This window comes from Diadema setosum, chromosome 22, assembly GCF_964275005.1.
Source record: "Diadema setosum chromosome 22, eeDiaSeto1, whole genome shotgun sequence".
Lineage (NCBI taxonomy): Eukaryota > Metazoa > Echinodermata > Echinoidea > Diadematoida > Diadematidae > Diadema > Diadema setosum.
This window is the reverse complement of record NC_092706.1, coordinates 4412563-4430923: the sequence shown is the minus strand read 5'-3', so window position 1 is coordinate 4430923 and position 18361 is coordinate 4412563. Positions and strand designations below refer to the sequence as shown.

Below are 18361 nucleotides of genomic sequence, written 5' to 3'. Positions count from 1 at the left end.
GGATATTGTTGCCAAAATGTCCCACCAAAACCATAATCTGAACGATACATATTATTTTGTTTAGATATCAATGGGAGAGCAAGTTGCGATATGATGAGGTCATGAATTTGATAAGATTATCATTCATCACCTCATCAAATTTGCAAGCGTGTTACGACAAACACCACTAATCGGTAGTACACGGTACACTTTAACCTCTAACCATAAAACATTAACCCTTTCTGCGCCTGAACTTTGGACTGAGTGTTTACAACGCTGTGGGATTTTCTGTGCCAATCGGCAATGAAGGCACCCAAAGGGTTAGAATTAATTATGTATAATGTGCATGTCTTTATTGGTAGAATTCTGTCAGTATTATGCAGTCCTGGCATCATCGATCACAAATACGATCAGAGAGATGGCCCTAGTCGAACTCGAGATCGATCTCTGACATTGTATTTTGAGTGAGGAAGGTGGAGACCGTAGACCCCGTGCTTTCGTGTGGCACGCTGAAGTATTGTATATGGGAGTACGACGGGCAAGGGCGGATGTGGCCGTTGTTGCAGGCTTGGCAGGCGTGGCGACCCCTTGGCCTTCGATCATCATCATCATCCCTCGCGGGCTTGGGTCCGATTTTGTCGGGTAAAACCTTTAACAACAAAGGGAAAACAGATAAGAAATCATCAGTTTTCACCGGCAACAATACTAGTATTGACTGACTGAGGGCGAGGGGCCATATTTTATATATGAACATAATAATCCCATATCAGATTCTTATATACAAGTACATAGACAATTTTCTTCTCGTTTAAATCATTAATTGCCTATTGTGGTAACGTAATGAGCCCTCGCCTGATAATCATGAAAGGATAATCAGAGTTTAACATCTTATTTATTTTCAAAGCATTTTAACATGGTAAAAAGAAGGAAGGTTATGCACCCACCATCGAATATTGTTTTGATTTGGGACTACATGGTATGTTTTCCAAAATGGCTCGAAAGAAGACAGGACATCATGCGAATTCATGCGAAGTGTGCGGATCAGAGAAAATCAGATAGACACTAAAACTCAAGTTCGGAGAATTAAAGTTTTGTGAGTTATAACGATGGCCACCGCAATATCTGATACTTTATGTGTGAGAATCTGCTTAAACCATCGGAATAGTGTCATAATGCAGTCAAAACTGCCTATAGCGGTCACCCAAGGGAGACGAAAAAGTGGCATTTATAGGCGTCCGTTAAGACAGATTCTTTAATATGCTTTTTCTCTATTCAGGAGGGAACTGTTTTAGTGGTCGTATAATGGCAGGTGGCCGCTATTGACAGGTGGTCGCTAAGACAGGCTTGACTGTATTGTTTTTCAAGATAACTATTAGTTAATCTTTGCATCTCCCACTTTGAAATGTGCTGCCAAAGCAAGTAGTTGCTGAAAGTTGAAAGTTGAAAGTTATTCACTCACAACCCAAACTCTGGGTATCGGAGTCCAATGAAAAACATATAGCACATTATAATATCAATAAATAATAATTGCAAATAACTCTGAAAAGTGTACAAAACAACTATAACAAAAAAAATAAGAATGAAATGCGATTGATGAAAAGAAAAAAAAATGTACAGAAATATACAATATATACACGATATATGGTAAAAAAAAAAACAAACAAACAAACAAAGGGAAATATGACGAGAGAGGAGAGAGAAAGAAGGGACATGGAGGTGAAGAGGGAGAGTGAGAAGGACACAAGACTGGTGAATTAACAAAAGATATACGAGTGACTTTTGGTTCAGGAAAAAAAAAGAAAAATACAAACAGAAAAAAGAAAAATGCAAAGACATACGGAAATGAATTCATACGCTAAGTGAACAAGAATGAAGGAAATATGGAGACGGGAACGAGAAGAAGAAGAAGTAGAGAGATGGAAGAAAAAAGGAGGAGAGAGTGAAAAGACAAATAAATAAATAATTGATCCATCTTCATAGTGTTTGGGTATTTCCAGTAATATTTTTTTTTTTAAGTATTTAAAAAGGTAGTGAAATTCATCGCCAATTTTCTCTTCATTACAATGGGTACAAAATCTTTCGTTTCTTGGAATCTGATTGTATCTTCCAGAAACAATTGGCAGTTTATGATTAGCGCAACGGAATTTACATAAAATTTTTGCCTGTGAATCATTAAGGTGTCGAAAATACTTTTCAAAATGAAGATCCTGTTTAAAAATTCGATAATTTAAACATTGAGAATTTTTGTCTACATTACTATGCCACTCTTGTTTGTAAATATCATTTAATCTGGTACTAACTAAACTTTTGAAGCCAGCTAAAGTGAGATGTGATGCTTGGCTGTTCCAAATTGCAGTAAGACCTAAGTTGTTAAATATTTCTTTTATCCTAATTACCCATGTCATCGAATTTTCTTGCCTCGCCGATAAAACATATTGAAAATTATACAAAACATGCGCTATCTTTGACATATTATTATTACTGTTAACCAGTTTAAACCAAAACATTAACATCCGAAGGGTCACTGTTTTTTGTAATCTATCTTTACCTATTTCTCCGTGAACCATACAATTCGGAGTTCGCTTATGTAATCCAAGAAGTTCCTTACAATATCTACAAAAGAAAGTTTCAATTTGGGCGAGGTCTTCAAAAGCCCAAATTTCACTGCCGTAAAGCAAAATAGGCATGATCAAATGTTCAAATAGCTCTAGTTTTACGTCGATTGGAAGAAGGAGAGGTAAAATTTTACTTTTCATGGAATACAACGCTCTTTTGGCTTGGGTTACTTGTTTGTTTATAGCTTTCTTAAAATTGTTATTATAATTGAACGTCGTTCCTAAGTAAACATAATCATCGCAGACACAAATTTTGTCATCTCCGAAAAGAAAGGTAGGAGCTGTTCTAACTTTTCCACGGGAAAAATAACTATCTTAGTCTTAGCAGTATTAACGGTCAGATGCCACAGTTGCCAATAATCAAATAAAGCATCAAGAGCTCACTGGAGTTCCTCGGCATTTTCAGCCAACACAATCGTATTATCTGCATATAGTAATGTGAATAAATCAACAAACATATTCACTTCTTCGGTAGAACACGTTTCATTGATACCTGACGAAAGAGAATCCAGGCCAGGGTATCTCTGAGACAGAAATGACGAAAAATCGTTTAAATACAACGAAAATAATATTGGTTATAGATTCTCGCCTTGTTTTACACCTATGTTACTCTTTAAAGAATCTGATTTAGAATTGTTATAAAAAACGCAGGATTTTGACTTTCTATAGATATCCTTAACGACCCGGAGTAATTTACCATTAATTCCATGGTCAAACAATTTCAACCACAGTGAAGATCTATCAACCAAATCGAATGCTTTTCTGTAATCAACAAAAGCTGTATACACCCTTTTCCTTCTCTGTAAATAAAAATCAAGAATAGCATGTAATGAAAATACATGGTCCATAGTTGAATATCCGCATCTAAAACCAGCTTGTTCCTCTCCTAACAGGCATTGTGATTCTACAAACAAAGTTACTCTATCATTTAATACTGCCGTGAATAGCTTCCCAACACAGCTCAATAATGTAATACCTCTGTGGTTGTCAACACAATCTCGTGAGCCCTTCCCTTTATGTTGGGACAATGCCACTGTCGAATACAAGGTTAAACAATTTGGTTATCAACTTGACCAAATTTTTTGAACTATTCTTCGCAACCACACACGTGCGCGCGCGCACGCACACACGCACACACACACACTGTCAAATACTCATCGGCACATTGATTTATTTCATTTCTTTCTCTTCTGCATTATTTATACAACATCGATCTACCTTTTCATGATTACAAAAAGATACAAATAGTCGGGAGGGGGGATTCCTTACAAAACAGTGAAAAAAAAGCCAAAAGATCGCAAATTTTTACTGAATAGCTAAAAGAGAAGGCGCTGGGTATCACTTTGAGTGAATGGTTAGAGCGCTCTTTGTCCAATTAGGGTGATCACGTGTTTGTTTTTGGTGACACCATTGAGCTATACCAGCTCTTTATGGTGACACCTAACTGCTTAAAAACTGCTCAAAACCCACAATGGCCCGAATTCACGAAGGCGGTACAAAATGAAACCATGGTTTAAACCATGGACAAAAACCACGGAGCGCCAAGTGTCGCACAGAATTTCGTTACGAAATTGGTCATTTCGTCGACAAAATGACCGTTTCGTTAACGAAATTATCATTTCGTGGACGAAATGTTCATTTAGTTACAAAATGTTATCATTTCGTTACAAAATAATCATTTTCATCGACGAAATGACCAATTTCGTAACGAAATATTCCGTGCGACACTTGGCGCTCCATGGTTTTTGTCCATGGTTTACACCATGGTTTCATTTGTACCACCTTCGTGAATTCGGGCCAAAAAGTCGCATATTGGGATTCTCTGTATCATAATGGAGCAAAAAGTCATTTGGGTTGACCGACTCAAATCTTTGAAGTTTGAGTGACCATTATCTTTAAATCCTCTTCTCTCATTTTTTTTTGTTGTTGTTATAAAACTGCACCTCCTAACTCTCTCATATTTTTATCACTATTTGAATGGGTAAGGATGGTCCAGTTTAAAAAAGTATGTCATTTTAAAGCTTAGAGATTACTCTTTCAAACTATGTAGAAAAGTGAATATTCATTTTGGCCTATACCTTTTTTTTTTTTTGAGGGGGGGGGGGGGGTTGAGCCGGGAGGTCACCTATATACATGTACTTCCGTATCCGTATTTCGGATAACACCGCCGTTTGTGATGCTACAATCAGAAAGAGTGTCTCTGTCCTATATAGTGATTTTGTTTGATCTCGATTGCGTCCTCTATTATTATTGTTTCATGATGTCAATTGCAATGCTCGTGAAGGGCAAATTTAAAGGGGGTTATGCACTTTTCATTGAGTATTCTTTCGTAAAACTTACCATTTGATCGCACCTGAAGCAGGGTGCAGGTACACCGGCCTGCGCTCGTCCTGTGAACACATTCCCGCAGTTCGGGCAGCGGTACTTGCCCCACCCGAACTCCCGCTCTTTTGGAATCGGGTCGTAACGAACATGGCACCTTTGACATCTATGTTATCATAGTATTAAAAAGAACCCCAATAAGCAACAGCAGCAGCAACAACAACGACAACAAAACAGCAAAATCACACTTGTTGAAGCGCAATATATGACATCATGTATTTGCATGTATACATCACAGCGAGACAAACGATTTTACAATGAATTATATTCGCGATTCGTTTAGTATCAAGTCTAATTAACTATCATCGGAGTTCAATGTACATGTATATCATCACAACTATACATCAACGTCATATTATACGAGAATTGCTCAACATATTACATTTGAATTATTCTCCTGAGAATCAGAATTATTTTGTCAGCCAAGGAGTGTTTAAATATCTTTCCACATCGCAAAAAATTATTATTTCTATACTCCGTTCATGTAATTTATTGTTATGTTCAGTACAATGGTTGGGCAAATAAGAAAAAAAAAATGTTCTAATGGCCAGTGGTGAACACTATTCATCATTCTATAAATGAATGCGTGTACATCATATACATTACATGACAAAAAAAATTTACACATTCATAGAGTTTTAATTAAATTATAATTCAATAAAGTTCTTACCGATGGAGATAATAAACAAGCTTTTGGAGGGATAGTGTGTGAGTGTATTGTACTATTCTCTCCTATAAGATACACCCGTTTATGGGGACTTATGCAAAATTTGTGCATCAAAATCGCATCTTACAAAACTCTTATACGTGTACTATAATCTCATTTGAACGTTGTCATAATCTCCACTCCTGCTTGACAGTCTCTTCAAGGTTGCATTTGATATACAAGTACAGGGGCGGATCCAGGAATTCTGTAAAAAAAAAAAGGGGGGGGCAACTAATATTTCTGGTGCCACTTCCGAGTTTCATTTCATTTGGTTTCTATTTATTTCTTTTGTTTTAAACGAAAAATAAAGGGGGGCGTGCGCCGGTTGCGCCCCCTTCTGGATATATATATAGTTGCTGGTTCATAAAACCTTAAAAAAAGAAAAGAAAAACAAAACAAAAACAAAAACAAGCACCAAGATACTTCAACAAGGATTGTCTCGAGTAATCATTATATTCCACTTAAAAGGAATCTACAGTTAAGCCTGTCTATAGCGGCCACCTGTCATAAAACAATTCCCTCCGAGAGAAAAAGCATGTTCAAGAACCTGTCTATAATGGCCACTTGTCTATCTAACGGCTACTTTTTTTTCGTCTCCCTTGGGTGGCCGCTACAGACAGATTTGACTGTATACTTTCTACGGTTTTAGTACCGACCCCTTTCGTCTTTCCTGTCCCCGAAGTCGTAGTAAAACCAATCGTATTACTTTCACTGTTACAGCAACCATGGCAACTAAGCAATGAAACTAACTTCCCATTAAATCTACCAGGTCAGTATACACATTATAAAGAATTTTGAAAACTTGTCTTTTTTTTTTCTCAGCTGCAATGTTCTCGAGTTTGAGTTCAAATTCATTTTCATATTTTCCACTTTCTCAGTGATGAGATTATAAAATGAGTGAGAGTAAAACAAGAATACAAAATATATACAACCATGTCTCTTTATTGGAGAAGAAAGAAAAAGAACACCAAAAACATACTTGACACAAATATTCATATGGTCATATCATCTGAGGATGTCACAAGTAAATGTCAGAAATATGATGGGGCCTACATAAAAGCTATGATGCTTGTAAAACTGTAGGTTCCCAAATTCATAGGCATGAAATTATACGGAGAACGGATTGAAAATCTATTTTCTTTTAACTCATACAATATAACAGAAAAGTAAAACGTATAAAATTGTCACATGGTCATGTAAGGAAATTGATCGAGCTTATGTGTTCATATATACGGGAATGCATGATGGCAGAACTAGAGGTGGTTCAGCAATGCGACCCAACAGACTGCATGAGCGAGCTCTGATATTTTGAACTTTCGCTCTATAAAATAAAGGCCCAAGATCACTCTTAAAGGAAACCAAAACCCAAAGAGAAATGTGGATTGAGTGAAAGCAACGTTAGAGTACATCAGTGAAAGTTTGAGGAAAATTGGACAATCGATGCAAAAGTTATGAACTTTAAAAACGTTGGTGTTGGACCACTGGATAAGGAGACTATACTTGAGTTAATGACATCATTTTAGGACAACAATTATAATATAGTAAAGAAAATATAAAGAAAATTTAACATGCATTCACTTTTCCAGCGTAATGAAAGAGTACTTAACTAACCGCTGTTAGAAAGCAGGGGGAATATTACTACCCTTAACATATGTCAGTATGAAGATGATGGAATGTGTAATTTTCATGAAAAATGAATTTTCGTGGAATTCTCTTCATATTTTCTGTATAATATTGTCCACACATGACGTTATGAACTCTAGTATACAGTAGTCTCCTTATCCAGTCATACAACACCAAAACTTTAAAAATTACTAACTTTTGCATCGATTGTCCGATTTTCCTCAAACTTTCACTGATGTGTTCTACTAATGTTTTTCTACTAATGTATTAATATTGATAGAAATACAGTTAAGACATTTTCATCTTGCTTTCTGCATTTACCTTGAGACCGGCTTGTACTCGAAAACTTTTCTCCACCAAACTTTAGCGCACGGACGGCATGCGAACTCTCTCCGGTCGCTAAGTTGCATGTTGTGTCGCTCGACATTTTCGGCAGACAGAGGAACTACTACAGCGGGCGGTTCGGGCATTGGCTGAAATCGAAGTAAAATACATGCAGGCTGTACGTGTCGATCGAAGTCATGTACAATGTACAATGTACAACGTGCAATGTTATTGTGTTTGCTTTTTTATTATCATTTATGATGCATATACAAAAATAAATGCATATTGCAAGAATGATGCAAGAATCGGACAGTTAAACTCAGGTGGTCTCCCTGATGTGTTTTCTTCGATGTTCGTCAAAAATACTGAAGTTCATTCTTACCCTACTAGACAAAAAGATTCTTTTCATCTTTCTCCTGTACGGACCGTATCTGCTTTAAAAACAATAACCACTACAGGACCTAAATTTTGGAATGAGTTGGATAGAGCAATAATCCAATCCCAGTCTCTCTATTCATTTAAGCATAAACTTAAACTAGTTTTTCTGAATTCATATCTATAGCTATTCTTCAATCCTCCTTGACATTCTCTGATCATACTTCACATTACTGACATTATCGATTATGTAACATGTGCCTCGCTCGTGATTTCTGTATTATCTCCTGAACTTCCTTTGTACACATTTGGTATCTCTGCTATTGTACACTGCATCTGACTTGTACCTCGCTCGGGTGATCACGCAACTCTCAAGAAGTCTTGTGCCGCGGACATTGTTTTCTTTGCTTTTTCTTTTTCTTTTTACTTTTTGGCGTTTATATTTCTCCAATTCACAAATTGTCATTCCTTTAATTACATATACCAAGTAAGAAATAATCTCACATCCGCATCTGGGAATCTACACCCTACAAGCAATGCTTCTACGTAGATTCCTCATATTTCACATGTTTTATTGTCTTATAAGCTGTACTTGACAATTCATCCAGGCTTTTGTATTGTGATGTTTATGTTCTATGCATTTCTTGAAATGTGGAATATGGAACAATAAAAAAAAAAAAAAAAAAAAAATGATTTTATGTGCACAATTTTGCGTGGGTGTAAAGAGACTTGTGTAAATGAGACTCTATAAAAAGATAGGAATGTAACTGGGTTTCCTGGTATATATAGGAATCATTTCAATCTTATGCCAGCTTGAAAAAAAAAAGCTTCACTTATTCATATAATTGTACTTATACTTCAATACAACTCAGAGATCCCCTGACATCCCACTACTTGTTTATTTCTGATGATGTGAATGGGTCTATAATTCAAGAATTCTGGAGCTTCTGGAAATTCTAGAGAAATTCGTTATAGGATTAAGTCTAATAATGGCAAGAAAATGAAATGATAATCATGTGGATTGCACAGCGTAAAACATGTCTTGCTCATGGTGAACACCTGGTTATGGCCAGATACACACCGTATACATAGGTATACTGTTAATACGCTTATTTCAGCTGGCTTCGCTGTGGTTGACGTCACGAAAGGCAGGAAAGGTGGAAATTAGTGCATGGATAAAAAAAACCCACAGACATTGTACTTTGATCGAAGGATTCCTGTTTGTGATCTGAAGACCTATATTCACACGCATCAGCAAAAGACATCGTGGAAATAGATTACTCAGTACACAGTTCAAGCCGGAATTCTGTGTTCGCCGAGTTGTATTATTTACACTTATTTCGATAGGTTTTTGAAGTGAATCTGCGATTCTAGAGTATTTATGAATATCCACTTAATCATCAACTTGATGTTAGAAAACTTTCTTATAGTGATGAGTTACACACAAACACACATAATCATTATAGGCCTACATGTAAGAAATCTGAATGAAACAAAACAAACACACACAACAGGCATGCAAATGAAATGAAATGAAATGCACGTAACACACACACACACACACACACACAATTGACTTCAAGTCCGACTGTATTGAAAGTGTATCTAGTCTGATGGGAATTCTTTCGCTGTAGATAAAAGTAAATAATTGTTGAAGGAAGAAGAAAATTAATGAATTTCAGGCATACAACTTCTTGGTATATAGGATAATTGCCTCACCACTCCTTTCAATCGTATGTGGATCAAGCGCAGAGCAAGTTCTTTTTGATTCTCTGAGCCCCGGACGGTAAACTCCGTCGTCCCGTTCTGTCTGACAACGAAACGCACGCCGAGGCTACCAGACTCTCGTTCGATAGCCCGACATACGGCTCTGATTTTGTCTTCATCTGGCTGGAAGAAGAAAAAAAAAAAAGAAAAGAAAATGGCAACAGTTACTGCAATTGTTCCTTTAAACTAGGGTTAAACTAGATACCAACAGAGACAGAATAGCTTGTTAAAGTTAAAGGGGTGGATCTTGGGTGGTACTGTTTCGGTTGAGACGGGGCTTCCGGTTTCCAACTTTTTAGTGAGGAAATTAGAAAATCTCTCATGAAAATACGAAAAAGCATAAGAATTCTAACAAAGGTTCAAAGTTTATTTGATGAAAATTGGTATGAAAAGGGCTGGCAATATCCACAAAGAGGTCCTAGTAAAAGGTGGGACTCATCTTTTATGAGAACCACTTTGCTTCACCTTGTTTTTGGATAGGCCTATGACTATGTCCAGCCATTTCAAAACATTTTTTTTTTCATCAAATAAACTTTGAATCCTCTCTTAGAATTGTATACACTCTTTAGCATTTCATAAAGTGATTTCTAAGTATCTCGCAAAAAGTTAACAGCTGACTCCTTATCTCAACCAATACCAAGATTATCACCCTTATAAGCTCGCTCCATATTCAACCTAACTCGTGTAGCAGGAGGAGGCAAGAAACTATATAAGGCATAGACTTATCACGCGAGTTTGAGGAGTTGTCTTCTCGTCTCAGCAAATCGCCCTCTTTCCTTCGGTGCCTTTTTATAAACCGTCCTTAACAAGCCCAAGTGAGTTTGAACATCACGTAGCCTCCTTGATTTCCACTTCTCGTTAAGACGATATACTGCATGTGCTTTGCAATAGGCCATGGGGTGAGCTGGTTTTTTCGCTTGTTTCGTTCCGACAACTGCGGCACTAAAATGTCTCCACAGCTACGTGTAAACAAATAACCAAAAAGGCTACAGGAAAAAGTTCGACACAAACCCTCCTGCAGTATTTTGGTAATTTAGGGGGAAACAGTGAACTTTTTTGTCACTGAGGAGCTGAATATGTACACTTCGCCGTGTACGATATTCATTCGCGAACGATCATGTGATGTATGTTATCCAATCCGAATCGAGAATTTTTGTTTACGAGTCAAAATGGCCGCCCCCTGTGAGCCTGTCAACGCGTCTACGTCGTCTGCTCTGCCGAAACTTTTAAGATGCGTAATTATGCATGTAACATCGATGAAGTTTGGAAATTTCACGGCTATGACAAACCTAAGATAGACGAAACCTATTTTGTGTGCCAAAGAGTGGATCAAATTGAGTGGGGGAGACCGTGGAATCGCAGACCAGAACGAAGTGACTCAGCTGCTCAGGGGGGCTGACTGCAACCTACATAGGATAATTTACAGGTTAGTTTACGTGCATACAGTCGTAGCAGTCGACACTGCAGTGCAGTCTCTATATGCGTAATGTTAATGACCATGCATGATGACTACGGTAGTACAAGTACAACGTTAGCTATGTTATGAACGTTGCTTATGTATGTTATAATGGACGCTAATGCAGTAGCTTAGCCGTTTGATAGCGTGTCTGTTACATTTTAGATAAATTATCTTGAATTTCACCTTGGCATGGCATAGCGCCGTTATAATGTAACCTAGATCAGTAGATGAACTGATACATGTTGTTCTATGTACAACCCAGCCCCATAAACAGGTTAGGTTGATGTAGCTGATCGGTGATATTGTTTTGTAAAAATCTTGACACACAGGACTGGATTGAAAAAGGTCTAAAGTGCATGTAAATTTATATTTTCATAATCATGGCCATGGAGTATTAATATTAAAAATCCATCCTGTCTCTCTCACCCCGAAATTGGCGAATCCCCCCTCAAAACACCCATTTAGCATCTCATTAAATTAACTTATTAATATTTGATATAAATAGGTCTAAAAAACCAACAATGACAATAACATAATTTCAACAATTAAACTCCCTAAAACATATGATTACCATTATGTTGAGCCAAATTATAAAGCAGTGGGTGGTGGTGATTGTGAAAGGCCAAGGATTACTAGTATTAATGATGATAAGGCAGTTGTATTCATAATTATGATAATTGATATTGCATGTGATCAGGTGCTGAAAGCTGTAGATGTAATTTAAAATCAGTAATTGCACTGCAAGTACAAGTTGAAGTAGTTGATGATGACAATGATCATGAAGTGTTAATGATTACCTGGCATAGTACTAGGGCCTATTGGTAATTACAAGATTCAAATATTGGCAATCAATAGTCTACCGTACATTTAATGATATATTGAGTGTAACGTTCAACCCCTCCCCCTAGCGTTTAGCCTTTTTTTCCCCCTAACAAAATCCAATGGCTAATAATTGCTGTTCATTTCTCCATTGTATTAAATAGGATTCCATGAAACGTGCTACAAGAGGTTTAAGATAGCAAACGCCTGAATCTCGCTAGGAAACAAAAGCTGAAGGAGGAGCCTGGTCCGTCAGCAGGAGCATCTGTTTCCTCCCCTAAGACGCTCACAGCAAGATCAAGATTTTCTTCTGGAAGCTCTTCAGGTTCAGCTGTGTTGCCTGTAAAATGCATCATTTGCAACAGAGTCAACCTGCTCATTACTTGCCAAGGGAAATAGGTCAATATGATTGATATTGAAGAATGAAAACATTGTCATGTTACTATAAGTTGTCCTTGATAAAATGGAGCAATATATATCTACCACTGAAACATTCACACACATACACAAAGAACTTCAGTTCAAAGTTCAGAAACAACAGAATGTACTGTATATGCACAAATGCTTTGGTCAATGTGATTAATGTTCAAGAATTGACATCTTACCAAAGTTGTGCATGATAAAATGTCTTTGTAATACAGATTGCTTCCTGTATTTTGAATGCCAATGTTTATGCAACATGTTTTGACTCCTTGCCTCAGTATGTGATTGTTCGCCCTTTAGCAAACATTTCTGCCCACTATTATGATTTGATTAGGGTTGAATTATTCTAAGAACAAAGATGTTTTCCTGAGTGTGGTTTTTTTTCATAAAACTGAATGACTATGATTAAAATTTGTTTTTTCCACTCTGGGGGAAAAAGATATGTAACTATTATTAATACTGAAACAGAATGTTCATGTAGAAAGGTCAGTACAATGTAGGTGTGAGTACAAAATCAGTTTGCTAAAACTAATACCAGCCAAATGAAAATTGTGCATAAGTTGAGTCAGGTTTGCACAGATCCTCTGATATTGGAAGTTAATTGCAATATTATCATAATTTTTAATGCCAAACCTGTTTTATTCTCTCCAAGATTTTCAGGTACACATTGCCTCCAATACAGAATCCAACAGTTTTCACTCATGAATGGGTCAACTATAATATTGCCTTTATTTTATATATTGGCATTCTTCAAAACCTTTACACCCTTTCAAGGATATTTGGACCATGGAATGTTCCAGGAAATTTATTAAAACTAGAAAATTTGACTGATTATCATTTTGAGCTATCTTACATGAAAGGAGGTAGTGTCCCACCAACCTAATGATAGCAATGAAAACTTCAGGAAATTTTATGAAGATTAAATTTTCTAAAGTACTGTAATATTTCATGAACAACGTGATTGCTATGTGATCTAAATATATTAAAGCTTCTTAAGAAGAAGAAGAAGAAGAAGAAGAAGAAGAAAATAAAAACATGTTTACTGATAAACAATATGATCTGTTTAATAGTAATGTCTCATGTGTGTAAATGAGTTAGTATGTGTGCGTGTGAGTGTATATAATATGTCAGCGTTTTTATGCACCTGTGTATGTGTAATGCACTGATCAATACATGTATTATATCATTGTGTGTGTTCTTGTTTATGATAATCTTTTTTTATGATGCTGATGTGATAAATGGCCAAGGCATGTAGAATAATATTGTAATACTCTTGGGTATCTTCATAACTATGTGTGTGTGTATGTGTGTGTGCATGTGAGGGTGTGTGTGTGTGTGTACAATAAGATTCTCCCACATGCAAGCGGACACACACACAAACAAACGCTCTTAATTTTTTTTTTTTTTTGCCTTGAATGATAAGTCATTTGATTAATAACATGTCTTTGAGCAGAATATAAGGCATTTGCCTTGACCTCTGACGGTCAGTCAGTGCTCTCTCTCATTATGGTCTCGAACCACCTTGTTCTTGTCCTCCTTTGCATAGCCAGCATCAGGAAAAGCTGAAACATGAGATATAATGCAACTATTAAACCAAAACTTCATTTTTTTTTTCTAGGTATATGGCTAAAAGCAGTGCTTTACAAATGTGTATATGTATTTCAGCTTAGAAACACTATGGGAACTATACTGCGGCGAGCAGCCCCATACGCATAACTGCGGCCAGCAGCCCCATACGCATAGCGTCATGGGGCTGTGAACTGTAGCATACAGGATCATGACGGATATTGTATTGCGGACAAATATCAACTTAAAATCGGGAAAAATCTTCAATTTGAAGACTTATTAATAAATTTCAAGTATTGATAACAGAGTTCGTGCAAGGTTTGCTTCTGCAAATAGTTCCTTTCTGTTCAAATTGATGACTAAATGTGACTCGGTCGAGAGGAAACTGGGAGAGCTACACTGAATTGACGGCCAGCGCATGCGCACACAGACATCATATCCAGTCAATGGATTCGAAATTTGTGCGCAGTGATATGTGCGCCTGCGCTGACCGTCAATTCAGCGTAGCTCTCCCAGATTCCTCTCGACCTAGTCATATTAAGTCATCAATTCGAACAGAAAATGACTATTTGTAGAACCAAACCTTGCACGAACCCTGTTGTCAATACTTCAACCTTATTTATAAGTCTTCAAATTGAAAATTTTTTGTTCGATTTAAGGTTGACGGTTGTCCGCGATACTACCCTGTCATGATCCTAAATGCTACAATCCGCAGCCCCATTACGATACGTGTATTGGGCTGCTGGTCGTAGTTTATAAAATATGGATTTTCGCGAAAACTGCAGGATATTTCGAGGAGAACTTTTTACTGTATATTTAGGATGTACAAAACATCACATTTCCGCATTCAGAAAGTAGTGCCAGTGTTGCTGGAACGAAACCCATTTTCTAAGCCTCTTTTTCAGCTTCACCCCATGGCCTACAAGTTTAGAGGACAAATCCACCTTCATACACACGTGGATTGGGTGACTGCAACAGTATTAGTAGAACACATCAGTAAAAGTTTGGAGAAAATCGGACAATCCGTTCACAAGTTATGAATTTTAAAGTATCTGCGCATGCAGTCACTGCTGGATGAGAAGACTACTGCAGTGTATGATGTCACATGCGTACAACGATATAAGGAAAATATAAAGACCATTTCACAAAATTTCATTTTTTGAAGAAAGTGCCATTTCCTTGACTTGTCACTGACGTATTATGTTAAGGGTAATATAATTCCGCCTGCCTTCTGAAAGAGGCAAGTCAAGCGTTCTTTTATTGTGCGAGAAAAGCCAAAATATGTTGAATCTTTTCTATGTTTTCTTTATATCGTTATAAGTATAGTACTCTTCTCATCCAACAGTGACTGAGCAGAAACTTCAAAAAATCATAACTTTTGAACGGGTTGTCAAATTTTCTTCAAACTCTCACTGATGTGTTCTAATTGCTGCATTCACTCAATCCACATGTCTATGAAGGTGGACTAGTCCTTTAAGTCTCACCTCGTTAACAGTTGTCCTGTATTTGATGCGCTCCCTTCCGATCCGATGTCTCTGTATATTAAGGGGTAAAAAACAAACAAACAACATTAAAGACCCATCTAACGTTGGACTTACTGTAGAAGAAGGTTATGCTATAGCCATTCCCGGTTGGATAGTGTGATTTTGATGCAAACATTACCGTCTTGTCAGCACTATAATGCATTGGCACCTCTTATAATTTTGGTGCGTATTCCATGTATATACTGGAGGAATCTCACTTATCGATGGAAATGGCTGATTTCTTTACTTCTGCCCAAAATCAGTAGGAAATATGCAAAAATTGTCATATGATGTTAAAGCAAAACAAGAACTTCAATCTTCAAAAGTATATTTTCATTTTAAAGAGAGAATGAAACTTCGCTTAAGAGACAGTAAGATGTTAAGGCAAATGATACATTTAAAAGATAAAGATATAGTTTGGATACAGATTAGCATTAGACAAGTAAGCAACAACAGCAAAAAAGCATACTTATAACGTCAATCTCCAGAACAAGCAAACAAAATTTTGTAGAGGTTAAGGTTTCATATAGCGGAACCTTTGATTAATTAGCCTTTTAGATAAAAGCTTTCATGACCACAGGTATATGCAGCATATTTTTCCCCGAATATGAGTAAAAATGCATTATCTCGGTACATTAAGACTCACTGATGGTATTACTTGAACCCTTTATTTACAAAAAAAAAAAATGATAGCAATAATAATAATAACACGCGATTTTATTTAGCCATCTCGCTGTCCATTGGATAATGATGCTGTATCAATCAACACAACTTCTTCCCAACGCCATAAAATGACGGTATATCATACCACCTAGTTTTGCTACACTTAATTCGAATATATTTGGTGCCTTACGTTTGAATACTGTATTACGAATAACGTTGGTGTGTGCTTATTGTTGCTGTTTTCATTTCACCATGATTTTGTTCCGATTTCGTTACAAAACGATGGCTTGTTATTATTTTTCAAAAGCCCTGAAGATCGAAGGCCGTAAAAACGGTTGCAAGCTCATAGATATTTATGTAATAATTGTAATGATAATAATAATAATAATAATAATAATAATAATAACGATAGTAATAATAAAAAATGATGATGATGATGATAATAATAATAATAATAATAATAATAATTATTATTATTATTATTATTATTATTATTATTATTATTATTATCATTACTATTATTATTATTATTATTATTATTATTATTATTATCATCATCATCGTTATTATTATTATTATCATTATTATTATTATTATTATTGTTATCATTATTATTACATGTATTATCATCATCATCATACGCGTTTATGGGTGAATGGGTGGGTATGTTTGTACCGGATAGCTAGAACAGACTGAAATGGAAATGAATTAAAAAAAGTAATATGTTTGATATCTATTTTTGATATATTTGATTTTGTTTATTTCTGCAATTCCATGACAAGCGTAATATACAAACAAATACATTTTTCTTTTGTACAAACCATAGGATTTTTGAAAAAGAATTGATAAACTTGATGAATACAAAATACTGACAATAATTGTTTGATACAAATTACACAGTACATTAATGATAAAGAAAGATAATTCAAAGGTACAATCTAAGGGGAGCAATGATTGCAGAAAAAGGCTGTATCCTGTGCTTATGCTTGAGAACGGAAACAGCCCAGTTGACAAATATAAATAATGTTTATCCAGGGTGAGTATTGGGATGGGAGCGTGAGGACGGGGGTGGGGGGTGGGGAGGGGTGCGAGGTGGATTGCATGTACAAAGTGGTGAGCGCATGAAAGTGGTGAGGCCTTCAGTGTGTTTTGGAGATTAAAAATTATTCAATTATCATACAACGAAATATTCCAGACAGATGTGATCCGGTAGGGGATTCCATATCTGGCCCGTCGTGACTTTTTGATCGGTGATTAATTTTATGAGAATTCTTGGATTAGTAACATGAAAATGGTCAGAAATTCGGGTTGGATATTTATGTACATTTTTATTATAAACAAAATATTATCAAAAATGGGGGGGGGGGGTAACAAATTGGAGACAAATTTGAACATAAAAGATGCCGTTTGTAGAATGTTTACATAACATACTTTTAAAGTGTTGAGCTGATGGAATAGAGGATCCGTGTTGGCAAGATAGTGGAAACTTATACAGATATAATACCAAGGGCTTTCTTTTGTAAATGTAAGATTAGTGTTTAATTTAGAGATATTCCCCCAGACTATATTGCAATAGGAAAGAGGAAATATATGGAAGTATGAGTGAATTATAAAGAAGAAACAGCGTGTGAAGTGGAAGATAATAATCATACCAATGACTCTATAAATATTGAAGAAACATTTTTTTTAATATAATTTCCAATTAAGATTCCTATCCAAATAAACGCCGAGAAATTTAGTGGAATCCTTTTGCTCAAGTGGTATGAAATCAATTTTAATGGTTGAATTTGTAGAATCCTGTATGCTTTTTGTTGTAAAATAAATAACATTGTCTTATTAATAATAACGATCTTCAAAGTCATGTTATTATACGTATACAGCCAAACATAATATGATGTGCTCTACATTGGTATATTATTATTAGGATGATTGTGGTGACGTTATTATCATTGCCCTGTGAGATTTGAGTAGATGCCCTGTGAGATTTGAGTAGATGTCCTCCATAGTTGATCATATAAACGCATATTAATGTAAAATACTCTTAATATGAGATAGCACGACCAGATAGTACATACTTTATTACCGTGCTTCGCAGGGCGTCCCGCTATGCGCAGCAACAGGGCTGTAGAGCCATGAA

The 18361-nt window shown here is 36.2% G+C and overlaps 1 protein-coding gene across 1 annotated transcript; it reads right to left on the bottom strand.

Moving 5' to 3' along the window:
- Positions 1–403: 403 nt before the first annotated feature.
- On the bottom strand, positions 404–15609 carry LOC140245566 (shiftless antiviral inhibitor of ribosomal frameshifting protein-like). Its single transcript, XM_072325130.1, has 5 exons — positions 15523–15609; positions 9724–9894; positions 7627–7778; positions 4935–5082; positions 404–628 (listed from the first exon to the last, which is right to left on the bottom strand). Exons 1-5 carry the CDS (start codon positions 15607–15609, stop codon positions 404–406), a joined length of 783 nt encoding a protein of 260 aa, XP_072181231.1.
- Between the last annotated feature and the right edge of the window lie 2752 nt (positions 15610–18361).

Excerpts from the sequence above, each read along its gene's own strand:
- LOC140245566 (XM_072325130.1), bottom strand. The coding sequence starts at position 15,609 with ATGTTGTTTGTTTGTTTTTTACCCCTTAATATACAGAGACATCGGATC. Across the intron at positions 7,779-9,723 it reads ACATACGATTGAAAGGAGTG|CCAATGCCCGAACCGCCCGC; the intron begins GTGAGGCAATTA and ends CTTCGATTTCAG. Across the intron at positions 5,083-7,626 it reads GAGTACAAGCCGGTCTCAAG|ATGTCAAAGGTGCCATGTTC; the intron begins GTAAATGCAGAA and ends ATGATAACATAG.